Raw genomic sequence first — 22409 nt, 5'->3', positions numbered from 1 at the left:
AAATGAACCTACCTGTGGAGGATAGTTGCTCTCAGAAGACCACCTGGAGGACTGATCGTTAGGTTTATCCACCAAGATATTCCTAAACAAAATAAAGAGACAAGTATTTACCCACTGTGGAATACCATCCCACCAAGTGAGCAGAAAACGCGGAAAGACAGCAGTGCAAGGTTGAGCCGAATACAGGTCTGTGTGTCCTGGAAGCTTATGACAGTAGATTTATCACATAACAAAACTACTTTCTTGTAGTCACGCTACATTCTGTTAGAAAGCTCATTTAGGTAACTGTTGTTGTTAGCCAACTAGCATTAAGTCAGCTACTGCTGAACTGTTTGCTGAGTGCTGAACCAGCAACAGGCGAAAGCCGCGGAACTATGGGTGACTTCGTTTATATTAGATTAAAACATGGGTGCTGGCGTGAGCGACAAGTAAGTTTTCCTTTCGTTGCAACAGTTTCAGGTAGCCTATAACCAAGCTCATTAGCATAGCTGCTAAAGCAAAGCTCTATGGTTAGATAACAACAGCTAGTTGCCTACTTCAGCTCTGGAGTCCAGTTAGCTAACGTGGACGTTCGTTTTTCACGTATTAAGATACCGAAGTGTACACTACGTAATCAAAGCGTAAAATATTATACAGCTGTGACAACGGAAGTAACAAAGAATAATCTGGGCGTGTTCCAATGCCAAGTTTTCGGGGTTGTCACTCTAGAATAATATAACTATAAGAGAAGAATACACCATTCAGTTGCTTTGTTTACGTTTTGAGATAACGCTCCAATTGACATCCTACACTGAAGTAGGAAACTGTCCCTTAGTTGCCCACACATTTCACAGAAATTACTGAGCGTCATTTCATCACACAGAAAGTACATCGTAAGCTATTGCTTCCAACAAACGTTTAGCGGAAAAACAACATTATCATTATCGGGCGGCTAAATATCCGAAACCAAACGCCCCACACGGTAGCTAGCGCTAGCTTGCTCGCAGACAAGCTAGGCCAGTCGCGCAGGGTGGAAGAAACACAAGTGCGCCGAGATGACAAAAGACCACCTTCCACCGCAAAACCTAATGCATACGCTGGGCCAGAGGATGGGAAAGATACTCACTCAGGTAAATATGTAGACGAGTAAGAGCTCCATTTAAAAACGCTGAAAGTGAGGACTCTGCTCTCGGGAGCGACAGCCATCTTGTTGCAGAAAATAACAGACAGCGAGAGGTTAGCAAGGAGCGAATATTGACAGCTCTTAAAGAGACAGTACACATATTTGTGTTGTTTACGAAGCCTCCTCGGTAGCATGAACACACTGCACGATACAGTTATCACGTCAGCTCTTCATATTCATCGTAACAAAACTCGTATTTTTTTAAATTATCATTTTTTCCGAATATCATTCCAGCTGAAACATGTTAATTTCAATCGATAAAACATAAAAAGCGAATGATAATAAAATAATAACAATACCTCCATCACATTAATGTGGCCACAGGCCAAAGATGATCTTCTACAGCCCCGTTCCTAAATATGTACATCATCCCTAATTACTACACAGCTACACACACACAGCTACTGGAAGTCGAGTTAACCAAAACTCTTTAAACCTGATCCATAAGTAGGGGTTTCGAAATTAATGCATACATATAAATAGAATAAAGACTCCCACAGAAATAATCAGCCGATCATATAGTATCATACAGTTGACTGCAGTGTTTCCTTTTTGAGACAAAGACAGCAGTGTCCCTTTTCAAACAGCGTAGTGTTTTACTATATGTGAAGTCATTCTAGCTTAGAGTGGGTGAGTCATCTGGTGACTAATGCGCTTTATTCCGGTTAGACAAAGCTACTCAGCCTCCTAATTTGCAGCATACACTTTGAAAGAAGATGACTCGACATTTTTTCATCTTGACATTAAGCCAGTATGTAGTTGGTTGTGCGTCTTGCTTTGAGCTAAACGCTATAAATTACCTCCACGAATTAACATACAACTGGTCACAGCTGCCATAACGTCAAACACTGGTTTTCTTGACTGGTTATGTTGGATCACCACAAGCTGCTCTGCTGCAACTGGACATTTTACTGTCAGTTGACTGAAGACACTCAAAAAGGTCACATGGCAGCCAAGTTCTGTAACCGGATGCTTGTTTTTAACAGATATCTGTGCCGACCTGAGAGCAACACTTTGTAAAAATGTAGAAAATAGTCTCTGAGATCAAAGTGATACCATCATAATACTCGCTCTGTACCAACTAATAGATCTATGAATAGTTTGGGCTGGAAAGCGCTGGTCACCTGATAAAGCCGTTTTCTCTTGCTTTAACAGTAGCACCCCCAGGCTTCTACCTTTCTACCTTTAAAACCCGGAGAGCAGCCAAATGGCTGGTAGGCTTTTAGCTAAGCTTTAGCTTCAGCCAAGTGGAAGCTAAATTGGCTAGTCATTCATATGTATATTAGGTTGTTACCTGGGAATTCTGGAGGGAGGGTAGTGGGGGTTTGAGTGGATTGAGGAATTTCCCTGCGAATCTTGCTGACTGTGCCGAGGATGGTGGTTTTCCGTCCAAGAAGTTTTTGCGCAAGTGAAAGTGATGTGAAAAAATTGTCCGTGGTAACATTTCTGCCCTTGTCTAGGAATGGTTCCATCAGCCTCATTACTACATTTTCAGACAGTCTCTCCTCACTGGGACGATTGGGGTCCTTGCCAAGATATGGGAAGACATTGCAAATGTACTTGGATTTTAGGTCGCAAGCCACCCAAAACTTGATCCCAAACTTGTCAGGTTTACTTGCAATATACTGCAGGAAACAGCACCGAGTCTTTGATGGGAAAAGCTGTTCATCAACGGTGATATGTAGACCAGGGTTGTAGCACGTGATGCAGTTGGTGACAAATGATCCCCACACACTGGAAATTGCAGCGAACTTATCAGTCTTTGCTCGATCACTGCGGGTGGACTTGTCATCAAAGCGTAGGTGTTGCATGATGTCTTGGAAGCGGTTTTGTGCCATAGTTCCAATGATCTGTGGGTTTCCCAGGTTTGCTGACCAGCAGTCATTTAGAGGTGGAACCCTGTTAACCCCCCGCAAGATGACAATTGCAATAAATGCCATTAGTTCAGGGAGGTCCATGAACCAATGAACATGCTCCGTGCACCACTCAGCAGGCCATTTGTAAATATGTGTACAAATGGTTGGTTTTTTGTACTGTTTTTATCAATAAATCTCAGCAACAAAGGACATACACCCATGTGTGTTGATTTCTCCCTAAGATTAAGTATCCTGGAGCCTTCACGTCATCCGATGTTTGTCTCCATGCACCTTGGAAGTAGGTGAAGTTGTGCCAGAATAATTTGTTGCTATCGAAGATTTTTTTAAAGCAAAGTCTCAGGCCTGACAGTGACTGTCAGGGGATAACGCGGTGCATGGGACTGTACATATGGAGTGCTTTTCTGCTCTCGCTGAACATCGAACAGCACTTTGCACTACGAGCCACATTCATCCATGGACACAGAAGCTTTTCTAACAGTTACACAAACACTGGAACACTCCACCGGGGATAATGTCAGCATCTTGCCAAGGGCACTTTCAAGACATGGGCTGGAGAATGTCGGGGATTGAACCAGTGACCTTCAAACCAGTTGCTGACCTGTTCCAGTTCCTGCCTATTTAGAAGGAAAGCTGTAGCATTCATATGGGCCTCATTCGGCACATGGTTTTGTAGCAAACAGTTGGTGCAGTGAGTGCTCTCGCCTCTGGCAGCCTAGCTAACCCTTTTGTGGATTAACCAACCCTGCATATATCAGTCAGCTGTATCCTCGTCCCCCTTTGTTCCCCATTCACTTCACACGTTGTTTTATTGTCCATATTAGTTTGAGTTGATATTCAGTTGTTGCAGCATGCACTTCCTATCATGCAATTCAAATTTTTTCAATCTATTTTGTTCTTAAAAAGAAATCGAAGCTCATTTCCAGAGCAACAGTTAAATGGTGACTAAAACAATCAATACAAATTGTTGCGATGATGTTATTGTCTTGATACGGCTGTGTGACAGGCAGGATGCAAAACACTCAGAGGAATAAACTAAAAGAGGCTGCTTCATCGCAGTAGCATCATTTTACAAAACCAAAACTAGAAACTAATAACAAAGACAACGGGAAACCTGGAAACTACGGACAGCAATCTCAGGGACGCATGGAAGGAGAAGCACACAGCGTGGAGCGAGGACGAAACACAGGGCTAAAATACTCTGAGGGATAAGCAGGGAATGGGACACCGGAGCAGAGCACAGCTGGGAGGAATCACACATAAGACAAGGGAAAGCAAAACTATACACACCGACATGAGACAGGAAGAATAACAGAGAGACGCAGACTTGATCTGAACAAAGGGAACACAGAGGGACACGACCGGGGAGCAAGATCAATATTAATAATGATAATAATGATGATGATGACGAAAATAAAAAACAAAACACTGAGTCACTGACCCAGGACCGTAACAGTTATATGATGTATTTGAAATCAAACGTTTTAATTAAGTTCATAAAAGTGAAAATTGGCAATGAAAAGCTTTGCTTCAACAGCTGATTGCATGTGGCAGCATCTTTCATGCTTCATCTTTTCTAGATTGGTTACTTAAAATAAACGAACCAACGATTGTGAGTTTCGGCCTGATAGTTTAAAGTTAGCAGTGTGCGCACGGCGACGGACGTCCTGCTAGACTCGCACTGTGGCTTTGCTGCATAAAAGCATCCACGTTTTGCGGGCTGTGTCACTCGTTCAGACGAGCACAGAGGGGGAGCCGAGAGGTGTCTTTTGTTGCTGAGAGTTGTAATCCACTCTAATTCAAACCACAGGGGGTCTGTGAGCGTCAGAGACCCTCAGACTTCTGGTATTTTCACACGGTCCCGACTGCCACCAAGTCCCTCCATCACACATCACACATAGACTTCAAAGAGCCGTATGTACTGAGCCTAATCTACTGTACTCGCTAACCTTGTGGCAGCTGCGATACACGATACCTTTATCAACCTGTGTTTATAATTTAGTCCAATATTCAACAACACCACGGAGCATCACATCTGATACGCGGATGAAGTTCTAGGCTCTCATTGTTGTCCTTAGTATTCACCCATCCACTGACAGCTATCCAGAGTCCAACATTACAGAGGGCAAAGACAACACGCGCACCAAAGCTGAACAGCGAACACGAGATAATAGAGCTAACAACAGTTTTTGTCTTGTTTCAGGTGTTTTCTTCAAGTCAGTGTAAGGCAGTGAGTACTACATTATTGGTTTCTATAGCAATTTAATTAAATCAATCTCTGCAAAAACATGCTTTAAAGACACAAAGATGTACTAAATGAGAAACGGCAGCCCACGGCTACCCGACATGGCCCAGTCTGTCTTTGGAATATTTTTCTCATATCTCAGCAAAAGTGTTAGTTTTTGATGACTCGTCCACGAGTGGACTCCATCCAGGCTTGATGATGGTGTGCAGAGTGATAACAGTGTGTCTTTTAAGCACACTTCCAGCTCTTGGCAAACCCTTACTTCCACTTACTAGAAATGGAAAAGGACGCTCGTCAAGTTTCCTGTGCGTGGATGTAAACTGGGAACACAAGTGAGACGTGGTTTACCACTGTGGAATAACCATATAAAGTGATGGCCCATAATGTGTTACAGCCAACATTAAGCAGACAAAGAGAAACATTAGCACTGTCTCGAGGTTTGTTTCGCATCCAGTATTCATTATCCTGCGGTTCCTCGGCCTTTGCTTTCCAACAACTCTTCAGTGAAATATAGAAATCCTTAAGGAAGTGTTAATGCCTCGCTGCGTGAAGCCGCCAGTGAGTAAATGTCTTTGTTGTACACAGGCTTTGTTAGAGTGTTCCCTGCTGCCTTGGCAAGAAGCAACATAGACTGTATATAAAGGATGGCTGTGGCCACAGTGAAGTCATCCACCAGTTTATGGAACATTGGTTTAGAGCCTTTAGAGCTGGCGCTGACTAGCTACCCAGGTGGATGAGGTGCATCGCTTAATGTGAAACTGAAAGTTCATTTTGTTTTTAAATATAACTTTATTGAATAACTTCAGTTTTTTTAAGCTTTAATGTCGTTCCAACCGTTCTGGGCACGGCTGCTGTTCAGCTGTAATTAACAAGGAAGAAACGATTTTTTTTGTCTCTTGGTCCTCAGTGGTAGAGTGGGGTGATGGTCACCGTGGGGGGACCCTTTACATTTGACATGGCAGTCTGATCTGTGGTAAAACTAAAAGTATTTTTCAGATCAGCTCTAAAGTCCACGACTTTTAAGTCTTCTGACTACCGTGCTGCTGGCCTCAGCTTCCAAAAACATCCTTGTTTAAATTCACAACATTAGCTTTTTCAGTCAGATGTGTTAATGAGGGATTTAAACCCCTGTATTCAGCCATGCTAACACATTCACAGAGGATATAAAAATAAACAAAATGCAAATGTAATGTAAAATAATCTAAATGTAAAGTCAGTGTAAATAGAGCAAGATTCACACAAAGTGTCCCTCTGTCCACTGTCCTAGACACACAGCTTTACATCCAGTTTCGGTAATCTGCCTCTGATATGAGATCAGGTGTTTTCCCCACAACGTTAGTCACCCTGTGATGATGTCATACAGGCCATGAGCTCATTGGTGGAAAAAAAAGCTAACAAAGAGCATCAGCCTGTTCATTAAGAATAACAAAGGTTACCTTCATCATCATTGTCACGTCTAATAAGGATTCTCTTTACTATCATGATAATCATTTTATTTATCATCATCATCTTTATTATAACCAGTGAGGATTATCTCCATCATCATCATCATCATCATTCTCACATTCATCACCACGACCATCATCGTTATCTTCACCAGCCAAATGTAGTTATCTTCATCGCTGCCATCAGGTTTTCTTTATCATCATCATCACAACTTTTACAGGCTCACTGTCATAATCATCATCATCATAACCACAAATGGTTGTCTGACTATAGCAGTTGTCATTGTCGTTACAATAAAACACCACGCTCTATTTTCATCATAGTCTTCATCAGCAGCAGCATCAACTTATCTTCATCATCATTACTGTTACTAGAGATGACCGACATTACTACAATGACCATTAGAGCCAGCGGCAAAATCTTCCAGATAAAAAACAGACAAACCCCCCAAACAAGTTATCAACCAGCCCGAGCGGGTCTGGTTCCTGCTGCCTTGCATCTTATTTCTTAATTCTCCTGGACGCGCTCGCTGTCGTGAGCGCGCCATCACGTGGGAGGTCCCTTTAAGTTTCCATCGACTGAGGCCTGAGCGTGTCACATGGACATGATATAATGAAAAGGCAGGAACAGAGTGAGTGCGCTGGGCTCTTTGCTAAAGCAGAAGGGAGCAGAAATGTACGCAGTCATCTGCCGACAGTGTAGAGGGCCAGGGGGCCGAGCCCAACCGAACGCTGCCGATCTCGACCGGGCTGGGCCGAGCCGGACAGACTGCGCCTCATCGGACGGGACCTCTGTGTTCGCCGTTGCACCTGCCAGCTGTGACGCGCACTTTAAAAGAGGAGGAAAATGTCGCCTGTGCGCGTATTTCGCACAGTCCCGGAGCAAAGGAGGAGCGCCCTTCGGTGTGAGTGAACTTATTTCTAATAGCTCGGCTGGTGTGGGGATCGGCTCCGGGTTGCTGCCGCAGGTGCGTTTTCGCGCTTGAGTTGTGCCTGGTAGCCAGCCTGCTGTACCCTAGTGAGGACCCGCATCTCTGGGCTTTTGGAATAGTGCGTTTGTTGAAGAAAGCGCAATCACCCTGCAGGGGAGTCTTGATCACGGGCCATGTGCGTGTTTGCCAGTGTCCGCATTCCAGGTGGTGTTGCGCACATAGAAATTGAAGTTGAAGTAAACAAGTGGGCATAAGGGTTCGACTCCGGTGCTTTGAGAACGCGTTTTCACGTTGAGCATGTTGGACTGGAAACATCCCGCGCCTCTGTGGCGAACCCGAAGCTCTGAGTCGAGGTGCCAAGAGCAAGTGAAGTTGTCAGTGGTGATTTTGTGCGGCTTTTACAGCGAGATGGATTATTTGTATGTTTCACCGTTTAATGGGGGCTCGCAGTGTTTGACAGTTCTCCAACTTAACATTGAGATGTGCCCAAAAGGATGACATTCTGTAAACTCCGAGTGTTAAACTGGCTGTGCTGGTTTTCTGGCTCCGGTGCTCATTTACGAGAGCGTCGCTTTAAAGCAGCGGTCCTATGTGTTTAATAAAGCCACCCAATTTCCCTGCGGGATGCCTGCGAGGTGCCGTCAGCGCTTCATTGTGTCAATACTGACTGGTGAGGAAAACAAGAAAACACCTGCCTGCTGCTCTGGTTATTGCGCAAACACACACATTCCCTCTCCCTCAGACACACACACCATCCAGCGTTTTGCTGATTCATAACTGGGCAGTCACATCATTGTGTATATGACACACACAGTTCAAAGAGCGTCCTATTTTGGCCGCCGTCTCACCCAGAAAGGGGAAGTACTTCAATATTTTAATGCCAGAGGCTCTTCCGGAGTCGCTCTCCAAGTGTTCCAAGAAGCAGCTGATACAAAAGGCTGTCCAGATCCGATCAGCAGAGCAGACAAGAAAACCCCTAAAGACGTATGTAAACTCTTTATAATATCACGACTTATTCCAGACTGTAGTGTCTAAAATAATCAGATTCTTCCATTTCTTACTCGTTTGATATAATAATGATACAGAAGAAGTAGCAAGTTATTAAAACTATTTGTTACTGTAGCACCGAAGAAGAGCTGAAATATTTTTATTAGGAAATGAACAAATTAGTCGACTGGCAGGAAACTAAAGACTGATAACACCAGCAGTCTGTATTTGAAGTTGTGGACAGTGTGGCTGGAACAAAAAGTCAGGTTGGCAACGCTGCCTGTGTGTCCACTGTTTCTCTTTGTTTATAGTGAAAAAGAATGAAACAAGTTACAGATGGTGTTTAATTCAAGAATGTAAAAAACAGAATGAGTGCAAAAGAGTTTTTAACTTTTCAAACACTGACTGCAGTAATTATAACAACATGCTTCAGTACAACCCAGAGGAGATAAGGAAAACTCTTTCTTTATGATGTGACAGCGCTAGCCTAATAATTTATTTTGTTAAAAAAAGTCCAATAAGATAAACTTGGTTCTGCTTCAAGGAAGTGAGCTAAAGTGTGCTGTGTTAAAGTCCAGCGTTCTGTCCATCCATCGTCCGTCTGCTGTTTCTGTGGCTTCGTAAGACATTATTTGATTTCCTTCTTTGTTCCTGTCACAATTATCACGTCCGCTGGAGGATGGGTGCAGTATGCTGTTACGATGCATTGCTAGAGGTCGGCGAACAATCAATTTCACTTGCAACGAGCCACTTTCACAAAGCAAACCTTTAAGGCTGTGACAGGATTCCCCGCTTACACCTGTCATTAACGTTTGTATCACAGTGTTGTACTGTGGAGCATGTGGCCTGAGCTTTGCAATCCAGGGCAGACATTACATAACAGTAACACAGTGATTCTGTAGTGCACAGCCAACCAATAACAAAGCTCTGACATCATGTTTCCTCTGTTCAAATTACATCAAGTTCACTAATAATTTGGTAGCGCAGGTCCTGCTCCAGTACAAACTTACGGGACTGCATCAGCTCTGATTCGTGCATCTGCCACTGCATCATTTCTTTCAAGTTCAAATGAAACCAACCAAATTCTGTTTGTTTGACTGGAGGAATGGTCGGCTTCCCGATAAACAGCATCTGCGCCCTGACAAGTATAAGCATTGTAAAACGTGACCTCTGCTGTCCTCCAGTAGTTGTATAGTAATGAAATTTGCAATAATCCCACAGCATTAACCATTAACCGCATTAATCCTGCTGTGTTTGGCCTTATTAGAACACGAGAACAAATCCATCATCCTTTTGAAGCAAACTTTCGCAGCTCTAAGCTGTTATTTCCGTCCTCGAGAGCATTACTTGGCAAAGTGAATTTGAACTGGGAAATGGCTGGAGTGTGTCAGTGGTGTTCAGCGGCGATAGCATGGCCTCCCTGTTACTGTGGGTTCCTGTTTATCTGTGACTGTTTTTGTGGGTGCATACACGTGCTGACTGAAGACAGACTTTCCAATCTGCGTCACAGACTGTGCCTGACGTCTGTCAGATGTTTGTGCTCGCCTTGTCTCAACAAATAGCTCTGTTTCATTTGAATACATTGTTTTCATCCTTTCTTCTGCTAGCTTGTGTAAATGGTCAGTGCAGAAGCCGATTTGTTCAACTGCACCGTCCACTGAGTCTCTTTGCTGCCACACAGCAGTCTGTGCTACTTGGATCCCCAGCATCAGAGGCTAATCTGAGAAATGTTTTTTCCCTTTGTTGTGATCTGAAGTAAACGGTGTATGTTTTTTTTCCTGTGAACAACGAGCTACAGTGTGAGAGCAGCTCACACAGCCAGCTGTAAAAGTTGTGTTTCCGCTGGCTTTATGTGGTCATAATTAGCAGCTCCCATGTGACTCAGTGATGTGTGCGTGTGTGTTTGAGCCTTTATGTAAGAGCATGCCTTTGAGCAGGGGCATGCTTGTGTTTACATGACAGCCGATCAGAAAGGGAAGTGACGCGGGCGGCAGCGGAGGGGTGAGAGCGGCAGACATTATGCTGCTGCAGAGTGGGAGAGAAAGGAGTGAGAGCACGGGGAGCAGGAAAACCACAGACAGATAAAAAGGTGAGACAGGAACAAAGAAGCTAACGAGCGATCGCTTTCTTGGTTACTGCGTGCTCGCTGGCCTGCACTGTGGCTGGATCCATCGTAAACAAATGCAAACATGCAGTAAAAATGAGCCAGTGTCCATGTGGGCTGGGCGAGTGCGCATTTGATTATGAAATGTGTTTACGCTCAGCTCACTACAAAAGTAGTGGCACAGGCTTTTGTTTGTCCAGAGCTGTGCTCGTTCCAGCTCGGAGCCAACCTCCTTAGTCGCTGTTCAAAGTGACCTCATCATCTCGCTGGCCAGCCGCCCTCCCAGACTCGAGCTGACTGCAACTTACTTGTCGGTTAAATGACTTTCATAACAGCTTCAGTAATGGACACTCCTCAAATATTTCCTCAGCAAACGGAGGTCTTCCTAAGGGATGGGAAATGGACATGGGAAGATGGGTTCTCAGATGTATCTCAGGCCCAACGAGCCATCTAACACAACGAGAGACGTGGCAAAGGAATAAGCAAAATCAGGTTACTCTGCAATGAGTTTAGGCTGTGCTGACCTTCCCTGACTGACAGCAGTATTATCGAATCTGGGTCCTTCTGTGGATTCTTCATATCGTACTGTAAATCACCGATCGTGTTCCCAAGAGACTGCAGCATTCATTATAGTCAGACAAACACGAAGGTTGTACTTCAATCACCAAATCTCCACCTGTGTGAGCGGCGTGACAGCAGAGGTAACTGGGTCATCACCATCAGCTGGGTTCTTCCTCTTTTCTTCCTCCTGTAGTCTGCACAGCTGTGCCTGTAAATACATGTCTCTTATATCAGATGCTGACATACATTTAATAGCAAATTAACAGCGTTCATCCCACGAGGAGCACGAGCATGCTTATTAAGTGGCGTTCTGTGATTTTACTTTAAGTAACACATTATAGTCCAACACTGGCAAAGAGAACCGGGTCTATCCTCTGTGGAGCCTGGTTTATGACTGCAGGTCAGCTCCTTTAATTATTAGTCCAGAGAGTTCATATCCAGTGTGGCTGAATGTGCTGAGCAGATGTTTGAGAAACACTTGATTTCCTCTATTAACAACTTGTCCTGCTGTAAAGCTACAATTCTAAAAATTTGGAAATCTGAAGAAACCTCTGTGGTTGGAAATCGGCATAGTTCAAACTGAGAACTGCAGATTGTTGCGCTACAATGACACTGATCTCTGGCTCCTCGGTACATGCAGCAAAGAAGCTCTGAGGAAGTAGAAGGAAATCATTTGGTGAGCTAATCATTTTGAGCCATCTACAAATGTAGGCTCTCCCAGCTTTTCACAGTTTGGGGTTGTACCATCAGAAATGTAAAGGCTTTATCCTTGAAGCTTGAAACTTCACGGTACTGCACTGCATTTCCATGACATGGGTTTGCATTTGGAGCTGGACGCTGCGCAGCAGCTGCACACTTGTTTAACACCAGTCTGCCGCACAGAGAGACAATCATTCGCAGCCACGTTCACACCCACGGCCAATTTACAATCGCTTCTTATTTCACTTATGACTGCCGTGGGATATGCATTGTGATTGAACTGGGAGGTGGTCTGGTCAGAGGTGAGTGGCGCATTGCATTGTTGAGCAGTCTGCAGGATGGAGGCTGAATTGGCAGCGAGAGTCTGGCCTGGCACCAAGCTGCTTGGCATACAACCGGCCTGGGGAGGACGTGAAACGAAGCCTCAGCAGGGCTCGGGTAATGGAGGAGAAAACTGCCCACAGCTTTATTAGGGAGGATCAGAGAGGTAAGACACAGACGCAAATAAAAGATTTGTATTATGGTAAATGGTAAATGGCCTGTATTTATATAGCGCTTTACTAGTCCCTAAGGACCCCAAAGCGCTTTACATATCCAGTCATCCACCCATTCACACACACATCCACACACTGGTGATGGCAAGCTACATTGTAGCCACAGCCACCCTGGGGCGCACTGACAGAGGCGAGGCTGCCGGACACTGGCGCCACCGGGCCCTCTGACCACCACCAGTAGGCAACGGGTGAAGTGTCTTGCCCAAGGACACAACGACCAAGGCTGTCCAAGCCGGGGCTCGAACCGGCAACCTTCCGATTACAAGTCGAACTCCCAACTCTTGAGCCACAATCGCCCCCCTATTAAAAGACAAAAGTCTTATTTAAGTGAATTTCTTCTACTTCCTCTCGTTTGGCAGAGCCTCTTTACTGTGGGAACATCAGGTCTGCCTTTAACAAAGATGTAACATCGTGTGGGTAACAGCCCACTGCCCATATGTCTGCTGGTCGGCGCAATGACACAACACAGGGAAAGGAAATGTGTGGCGGAGGTGAGATATAAACACAGGAACGTAAAGAGGGAGAGTGATGGTCTGGGTCATAGATGGGCTTCAGCCGGAAGAGTCCACAAACTCTGTGCTTCTGTTTCCTTTCACAAGTCTTTCCACCTTTCCACTTCAGCCACATGCATACAACTCACACCATTTCTGCTTGCGCTGTTCCTGGATAAGCCTTCAGATCGCAGGACACAGCAGACAGAGCTTTGCTGCTAAGCGATGACAGTAGTACAGAGTGACACATAAAGAAGAAGAAGAATCCACACCTAAATCCTAATGGATGGTTTTGTTGGTGACCCCGCCCCCACAAAGTTATAGGAGTAATATGAACCGTACGAGGATGAAAACAATAGCTAGCACTGGGGTTTCAGGAACTGCAGTTCCTCTAACGGCCACTTGAAGCTAGCTCCAAGAGTGAATGACGCCCCACAGAGTCCCATGTTAAAATGACCAACTCACACAACATTAAAAAGCATATTTAAAGACTAGCACAAGAAGTGTTTTTGGTCTCTATGGATACTTTCCATTGTCATAAGAATAATCTGCTGTTTTGACTGACAGACGTATGGACACTGAGCTGGACCTCTCCTCTCTGTTTGTACTGTTAAGCATTTATTCTAATCATCTAACTAACACATCGTTCTGTTCGGCACAGCCAATCTCAGTTTTGTTGAGTGAAATCTCGAATTTTATTAGTCGTTGTTCAGCACTAATTAGCAGAGACGTGACGAGTGACTGCACTGTGTGGTTATCAATGCTTTCATGCAAAAGATTCTTGGTTCAAGCCTGGGAGGAGTCACAAACTGGCCGCCTACTGCCTCCTAATGGGAGGGTGGGCTCGGTAAGGGCATCTAGTATAAACATGGATCAGCTGTAGCAATCCACTGGGAAATAAGGAAGCAGTTGAAAGCCGATCTCAGGAAAACAACATGGCGACAGTTGTCTGTCTTTTATATACAGTCTACACTCTGAAACTTTATATTGATTTCAGTTCCCAGTTTTAGGAGTGAAACAAATGACCACAAAGTATAAATAGTAAAGGACAGGAGGGTTTGATGAGTCCCTTGATGGTTTTGATTCGATATGTGAAAGGATACAAGAGGCATTCGAGAATTTTGTCACATGGTGAGGCTGTACTTGGAAATGTTACTGAAGCAGGAGAGTTTCTGTGAGCTAGCGAGTGCTACTGCTCTGCAAAGTAGGCCAAAGGCACAGGGGAGTGTCACATGAACCAACACTGCTATGTTAGCCATCCTCCAGTGTCTTGTTCAAGCCACAGATGGGAAGAGAGACACTCACCGAGAGAGAGAGAGCGAGCACTCAGCATGCGTCATGTATCCCATGCTGCTTGACGTCTGTGCATGACACCCAAAACCGCACTGCTGAAAAGGGGAAGTGCTCATTTCTGTCGGCCGGGAAACCACACTGACCTTCTCCGTAACCACTTTAACTAGTGCTGAAGGTCAGCAGAGCACAGGGATTTCTCTGAGCTTAGGGTGAGTGTCCAGCTCTCATGTCGGGCCACAGGAGACCCAGGAAGTCTGACCCGGTCCCTAATGCCACAGAAGCCAAACCGACAAAACTATTGTCAGTTTGTCGCCTAGCGTGCTGTCACCTCCTCCGCCGCTGACTCTCTCTGCAAGTCTGCTAAAGTGAGAAGCATCCCCAAGGAAACAGAGGGGTTAGTGAGAAAGGCTGTGGGAAAATAATAAAGCAGTGCGGTTGGTCAGAGTAACAGTTGTGAGGTCATAGGAAAACCAACTGGTGCTTCTGACGCAGCTGGATTTATTCCTGTTTGAACATCGTTGTCTAGGAGGCTTTCTGTCATCTGCCTCTGTAAAGTACAGTGAGGAGGGAACACCAGTTTCCCCAGTGGCTGGAAACCAAATAGACTGGCCATACCAGTTCACTCCACAAGAGAAAACGGCAGGGTTACGTGGGGATAACACAAGATCTCGGGTTCCTGTGAATTCACAAAAACGGCACACAAAGAAGGCTTTGGTTTCTGAGAAAGCCTCTTGATCTGGGCTTGCTGAAGCTGCTGACACTGTGATGTTTGTCACACACACTCTCTCATCCCTTGTCAGCCACTTCCACTTCTACACGTTGATTGTACATGCAACAGCTCTACTCTGACCTACATGTTGAGAATGGACATGGAACACTTGCCATTTATAGCCTCTTTTCCTGTGCCGGTCCCTGACGTAACAGCAGAGCACAAAGTTCCCTGAAAAAGTTCTGCTGCCCTTTCCAAGACGCGGAACAATAGAAAGGAGACCGCTTGTACAGGCTTTGTTTTCCATCATGCTGGGTATCACTTTGTCCAAAAGTAAAACACTTCCAGTTTGACTTCACACGCTGTGTTTGCTTGTGCAATGCACTTTCACACACACCAACTGAATCCACTGTGCCAGAGAAGCTGACACTCAGGAGAAGCTTGCTCACAGAGATGCACTCATTCTGTTGTTCAGTTTCACTGCACAGGCTTAACTATGCTGCACAGTATTATATATACATGTTTATTATAATGTGATTTTTATTTGACAAGACTGTCGGCGCCCTCGTGTCTGCAGGATGGAGTTAATGAACTGATGGGCCGACGTTCTCTTCAGGGTTTTCTGACAGCAATCAGAATAAAGATAAACCTTTATTAGTCCCACACGGGGGACATGTCTTTGGTCACAGCAGAGAGAACAAGTTAAGAGCAGTAAAATTTTAGAAAAACACAAAAGAATAAGATTAGATAAAATAGAAAAACATACTAGTTCATGCAGCCCGGACCATGACACTACCTCTACTGTGTTTGACTTTGGGAATGTTTTGTTTCTGGAACGCTGTGCTGGTTTGATGCCCGATGTAACGAGTCGGACACTCCTTTGTGCTCTCTTTGGTCGACACTTTGTTTCTATTGTTGAATCGTAAACACTGACATTGGTAAAATGGCCTGTATTTGTACAGCGCTTTACTAGTCCCTAAGGACCCCAAAGCACTTTACACACCCATTCACACACCCATTCACACACCCATTCACACACACATCCACACACTGGTGATGGCAGCTACATTGTACCCACAGCTGGGGCGCACTGACAGAGGCGAGGCTGCCGGACACTGGCGCCACCGGGCCCTCTGACCACCACCAGTAGGCAACGGGTGAAGCGTCTCGCCCAAGGACACAACGACCGAGACTGTCCGAGCCGGGGCTCGAACCGGCAACCTACCGATTACAAGACGAACTCCCAACTCCAGGATCGCACATTAACTGAGACAAGTGTGCCCTGCAGGTTGTTCTTGTTCTGGGTTCTTTTGCGACCTCCTGGATGAGTTGTCGATGTGGTCTTGAAGTCATTTTGGCAGACCAGACACTCCCGGGAAGTACACATTGTTCCAGATTTTCTCAGCGAATGTGATTTGTGATTGGTTAGGATCCCAAAGCCTTGGAGATGGCTCTGTAACATGATAGATGTCAGTGCCTTTGTTTCTTCTCTGGCGCTTGTTCAGATCGTGGCGTGACCTGTTGCTTTTGCAGCTCTTTCAGCCTGCTCCTCCTGGTCAGACCAGTTCTATTTAAATCATTTCTTCATTTAAAAGAGTCGGGCAGTAATCAGGGCTGCCTCTGTGCTGAGTCATGGTGAGGTAGAATCACAGGGATGGATGTTACTACACATGCATGCAGAACCTTTTACAGGGAAAAGCAAACACGTGTCTTCGTTTGATAAACCCATCCATCATCTAGTCAGCCAATTTGGTTTTTGAGGCGACTTTTACTACATCACAACTTGTGTTTATTATTATTTAAAAATGATGAAAATCAATAAATAATGTAAAACGAGCACATAAACTATGATATCTGACTCTAAGGCTATGTTCACACTGCAGGCGAATCCGACTTTTTTGACCCTGTGCGACTCATATCCGATCATGGTGTGACAGTGTGAACGGCACAAATCCGACCTGGGTCACTTTCATATGTGGTACTGAATCCGACACATATCTGATGTTTCAGAAAGCGACTGCTGTTTGATGGTCACGTCGCATTAAATCCGTCTTTTACGTCACTGACACGAGACAGACGCCAATTATCAGCGCCGGAGAAGACATGGTGAACGCTTCCTGGCCATCCAGTGTAGATGTCAGTGAAACTGCTGGGAAGACAACGTTGGAGAAACGTGAACATTTTATTTGTACTGTATAATCTGCAGATTCTGACAGAAATCTGCAGCTATCCTTTGAAGCAGCGCTCCTCTGAAACAGCAACAAGGATCATTATTAGGCCAAATGTAAATAACACAATAACTTTATAACTTAAAGTGAAATTGGGAAACGTAAAGTCGGAAACAAGTCTTTATATGAAGGCCATCAGTCACACAACACTGTTTGCTCTGGGTCTAAACAGACGTCTGTGTGTCTGTGTGCTTTGAGCGTTCACACTAGAGCGCGTTTGCTGTCGCATTTTATTTGTAGTGTGAACGAGCAGACAAAAAAATCGGATTTGATCAAAAAATCTGAATTGAGCATCAAGACCTGCAGAGTGAACGTAGCCTAAGAGAAAACATATTCCAATACGGTGAAGCACACAATCACAGGGACGCAAACAATGTAAAAATAAAGATTATGTTACGCAGCATCAGTCCCATATGCTGTTCTATGTTGAGATCATGCTTTCAGTGATGTTATCCTCAGGAGCGCGCTCCCATGTGGAACAATATTTAATTGTTCCACATGAATTCTGTGCAGGTGGTGAAACAAACGTGGCTGAAGCCTTTAATGCCTTTGATGTTTTACTTGAAATCATATTTGATAGAAGCACAGTGTCCTGTCATCACACAGCTCAGGGGAAGTACAGAGTTGGGCAGCGGTTCTCGTTTGGTTGATCAGATCAGCACAGCTGAGTCTTTTCTGGTGCAGAATAAGGTGCTCCACTTGTGTTTGTTTCTATGTGTGAGAAGGCAGCGAGAGGCTCGTTATCGCCGTCACGGCCCTCTGGCCGAGTCATGAGGCCTGTGCACGCGCGGCCGACTTTATGTTATTTTTGAAATCTCACAGTGTCATTTCATTAACTTGACACTCCTCTTAGCCTTCCTCTCCCACTGTGTGCGCTTCTATCTGGTCTCCCTGCGCTTCCCCTCCACCCCTGTTCCCACGGCAACACGTGGCTATCGGTTACATAACCACGACACACGTATTTGTGTGCATGCGCATGTGTCCCTGCGGTCGCCCCTGGCCTTGGGAAACCAAACATGCAGCTTTCAGGCTTTTGGGTTCTTGCAAGCGCATTATTGATAGTGTTAACACTGATCGCGCCGCAGGCTTAAATAGAGCCTTGTGTTTGTTTGTGCGGTTGTGTGCTCTCATTTTACACCGCTGCAGTGTATTTCATTTCCACTAGATGGGAACAATGTGCAAGTAACAAACACCAAATGTGTCTGCTAGTGCCAGCTTAAGTTGTTGATGAGCAAGCGCTGATCAGTAAGATGAAGGTGCTGATGGTGCATCGCCGATGAATGCGTCGCTCGTCTGTGTGCAACCCGCACTGACTGCTTCATTCAATAAGTGTCCTTGCTCGTGTTTGTGGTATGAATGAGGATTAGTGTGTGATTGAATGTTGATGTGGATGTGTGTGGGCATCTGAGATTAATCACACACACACAGAGCCAGGCCCTCAGATCACCTCTAATGGCACTGGGCAGGCCTCAGTAGGGGAGGCCGAGCTGCTGTTCATTTCAATTAGAGCCATGTCGAGGAGTGAGCCCAAGCATCAGGCTTCCCCCTAATTGAGCTCATTTCATATTTATGAGGCAGAAATATGGCTCTGTGGGGGCGCTTTCACTTAAGATTGCTAAAACACGCGGTTCAAGTAGACGTCAGGTCTGCGTGTCGTGTTTGAGGAAACAAAAATGGTGGGAAAAGCTAAGAGATGGGATATTTTGCTTGTGTGTGTGAGGAGCTCCGGCAGTAAAGCCCTCAGTTCCTCATCTGAGTGTACAGTGTGGCATTGTGCAGCGCGGCAGTGAACGCTGTTATTAGAGACTTTATGGCCCACGCTGTGTCTGTTGTGTTGGCATCTTCTGCTTATGCTACCAAACTGACCTCGATAAATCCAGGAATACTGAGTGCTCATGGAGCTGACTCTTTCCTAAAGGGTCCCACACACACTGGTCGGTGGTGTAATCAGGGCCCAGCTCGTGATTGTTGGGCTTCGGGCCCATTAATCAGCCCCTCACTCTGTCTCCACCCCTGCTTAGCCAAGTTAAATTGGTTTTAACTGGATTTGTTGCACTTTTATGTGAACCTTATAAGCACATTGTTAACTAGATCTTGCATTAACAACAGAAAATTAATGAGAGGTTTCAGGATTAGTTAGTAGTGTAGCAGCCTCTCATCCCTATATTTTTTATACATAATCAGAATCAGAATACTTTATTGATCCCTAGGGGAAATAATTTTTCGTTACAGTGCTCCATTATAAACAAACATTAACAGAGACAGACAATACACTAACTAAGAATAGCATTATTATTATTATTATTGGAAAAAAGCTGGTATAATTCCCATCTACTAAGCAATATTTTTTGAAGTCTCTGGAGGAGTTATCTACCAACTGGGAATAAAGCTTTGACTGGAGTCAGCAGAGTTCAGCTGTGTGACTCAGCTTTTTAGAAAAGGAAAAAAATATTTAGCATCTAATCAGCGTAATCACTGTAGTGTCTCTGCATTTATTCTGTTATGTTAACCATGTTTGTGTCTGTAACTACTGAAACTGCTGAAAGTGCCACAAACATGGGCAGTAGCGTATAAAAGAGACGGGAGCGTGTGGCTGTGAAATGTGAAGTCACAGCAGAAGTGTCTGAAATGTGCATTCTGTGCACTTGGCCAGCAGGGGGCAGCCCTGCAAAAACACCTGTGGTTGTGTAGACATTTATGGAAAAACAGCCTTCATCTCCACTCTGTAGTCAGTTCCCTGATCTTCCAGATTCCCAATGACCATATTGAGTCATCCGTTTTTTAATTCTTAGAGTCAGAAAGCAAGATTGTCCAGAATATGGTCAGGTCAGGTGGTCTCCCACCAATGCCGTCTTGTTCCAGTAGCCCACTCCTCATCAGGGTGTCCTGGTTCCTCAACACCTGACGCGGACCTTGTTAATCCGAGCTGCATGCAATGTGATTAAGCGCCTTTCTTCCTGGTGTGACAGGTGTCCCAGGCAACGTGTGAGCTATTTATTATTGTATCACTTCCTCATTGTTGTACGTTAGAGGTGGCAGTGACCTGTGAGCGGTAACAGCCTGCTACCACGAACATTTAACCTGCGTCATGGTGACACTGCGAAGGAGTGTAGAAACCTGGGGAAAGCAAAATCAACGCTTTAGCACTTATGTGACGTTGACAAGTCAGAAGGAAAGCACAAACATGTTAGTGTCTAACTGACCTTCAGCACTTCTGGCTGCGTCTGATTAGCCGTGATGCACAGGTTTTTCATGGTGACTCAGTCACAAGGAGAGGCACAAGCACCGTCTCTTATGGCATGTTTCCATAGTAACGGCATGAGGAGGTCAAGCGCTGGTGAAGCACACAGGAGCCATTTCCCAATAAACTGGCTTTTGTTGTGCTTCTGTTTACTGTATAAAAGCCTAAAGCATGAAAAACGGTGACTGTGAGGCATGTTTGAAGGTAGAACTCATGCAGGACGAGCGTCTACTCTCTGTTTCATGTTGCATACACTTTGTCCAAGTTTGAGTGTTGCCCGGTCCTTGACCCCTGTGCCTGCAGACCTTAAATGCATGCAAGTGATAGCAAAGTGTGGATAACATGACATGAACCAGCTGTGTGGATCAAACTTACATTTGGAAACAAAACAAAACAAGGAAGACGCAAAGTTTGCTTTTTGAATCTATAACAATATTTGTTAAATAAACAAAATATAAGTATCCAAAACAAGTTGACACATATATTGATCTTAGTCTAAATATTGGAAATGGTTTAAATCACAGTCCAAATGAGCTGCTTTCCTTTGGTTACAGATTATTTTTCTGTGGGTGTCAGTTAATCAGCTGGTAGTACAGCATAATATAATGCAGTTGATAAGAAAACTAATAAAACAAAGAGTTGGCTGATGGATCATCTTTTTAAAAAACGTTATGTTGGTAGGATCTGCTAAGCCTCTGAATAGGGCTGGGTATCGTCACTGATTTCTAGAATCGATTCAGTTCGATTCGATTCGGTTCGATTTGAATCGGGGAAATTTTGCCTCAGACAGTCAGAAATATTATAATTCAGATCAGTACATTTACATATTTTTGTATCTATAAAAAGGAAGCTGACCCTCGCAAGTCTTTATCAAAGGTGTGAGCATCACAGCAGAGGCCTTTGTGTCAAAGTAGCTGAAGATAAAACACAGAAAAACATGAAGGTGATTTTCCTGGCCTGGGATTTTATAAAAATATTCTGCAGTACATCAAAAAACGAAAGAAAACCATTAATTGACATATGAACATTACCTCTGAAGTTACAGACAGCTTTTTGCATTTTGCATAATTTTAAAAAGTTTAAATTTGTTCAGAAGCCTGTTGAACGGCAGAAATTAGGTTTTCTTTTCGGAAGTAAGTAAAAGGAAAAAAACAGCGGCCGATAGCCTGTAAACAACGGTAGTCTTGTGCGTAACAAGCAAGCGAATAATGCAGAAAACTGATTTTTAGACGGGAAACTGAAGTACAAAAGTCATGACGATGTTTATGTGAAGCGTAGTTTGGATCTTCTTTTGCTGCTGGAGTGGGAAAATTTTAGCGTTCATCCTCCAGGTTCACTGTTTATGTTATGCTAACATAGCTGTGTCGCTAGCGATCACGTAGCACATCATTATATACCAGCTAGCCCAACTTCAGTAACCCTACAAACGTCACTGCTGTTTAGTTTCCTGCCTTCATTTATGTTGGAAGTGATAGCAGAGCTGTACGTTTGAATTTTTCAGAAATCTCTCAGTCAGAACATGCTATATCATGTTTAGGTGGAAGCTAGCAAGCTAACATCCTGCTAACTTCTGCTAATTGGATGTTAAACTTAATTGTTACACCTGGTAAAGCAGCAACGCTGATCATTTTATTAAAGATGAAAGAATTTAGACACTTTGTAACTCTCAGTTTTGCCACAGTGATCGTTTGACTTTGGGACCTAAAGCAGAGTTTGGACCTGGAAACGGCTAATGACGTCAGACTTAAAGACCGGATAGTAATCAACAGGAAAATGCCTTTGTGTCATGATCTCCTAATGTATCCATAGACTCAGTCACTCATTATTTTTTTCAATAAAAAATTAATTATGCTAAATCTCGTTCATTCTGTAGTTCAAATGGAG

General features: G+C 44.4%; 2 protein-coding genes across 5 annotated transcripts in view; one reads left to right on the top strand and one right to left on the bottom strand.

The window, feature by feature from the left end:
• mkln1 (muskelin 1, intracellular mediator containing kelch motifs) overlaps positions 1–1199 on the bottom strand; it is a 28882-nt gene extending 27683 nt beyond the window's left edge. For all 3 annotated transcript variants that reach the window (XM_085375692.1, XM_085375693.1, XM_085375694.1), the window contains exons 1-2: positions 1106–1199; positions 13–82 (exon numbers count right to left, since the gene is read on the bottom strand). In XM_085375692.1, coding sequence (XP_085231818.1) covers positions 13–82; positions 1106–1185 — 150 coding nt within the window. In that variant the 5' untranslated portion in view covers positions 1186–1199. The remainder of the gene's footprint in view (positions 1–12; positions 83–1105) is intronic.
• Positions 1200–7330: 6131 nt separating this feature from the next.
• Positions 7331–22409, top strand: part of LOC146614431 (uncharacterized) — a 57044-nt gene continuing 41965 nt past the window's right edge. The window contains exon 1 of one of the 2 annotated variants that reach the window (XR_014907013.1): positions 7331–7631. Coding sequence is in view for 1 of the 2 variants with exons in the window: in XM_085376419.1 (XP_085232545.1) it covers positions 7401–7694 (294 nt within the window). In the remaining variant the exon portion in view is untranslated. Of the gene's footprint in view, positions 7695–22409 lie in introns of both variants that reach the window. The other variant, XM_085376419.1, reaches the window with a different exon arrangement.

This window comes from Diplotaxodon limnothrissa, linkage group LG17, assembly GCF_057381915.1.
Source record: "Diplotaxodon limnothrissa isolate DT_005_m linkage group LG17, D_limnothrissa_male_GT1.1, whole genome shotgun sequence".
NCBI lineage: Eukaryota > Metazoa > Chordata > Actinopteri > Cichliformes > Cichlidae > Diplotaxodon > Diplotaxodon limnothrissa.
Note: the sequence above shows the minus strand (reverse complement) of the source record. Positions and strands in the feature narration are given on the sequence as shown.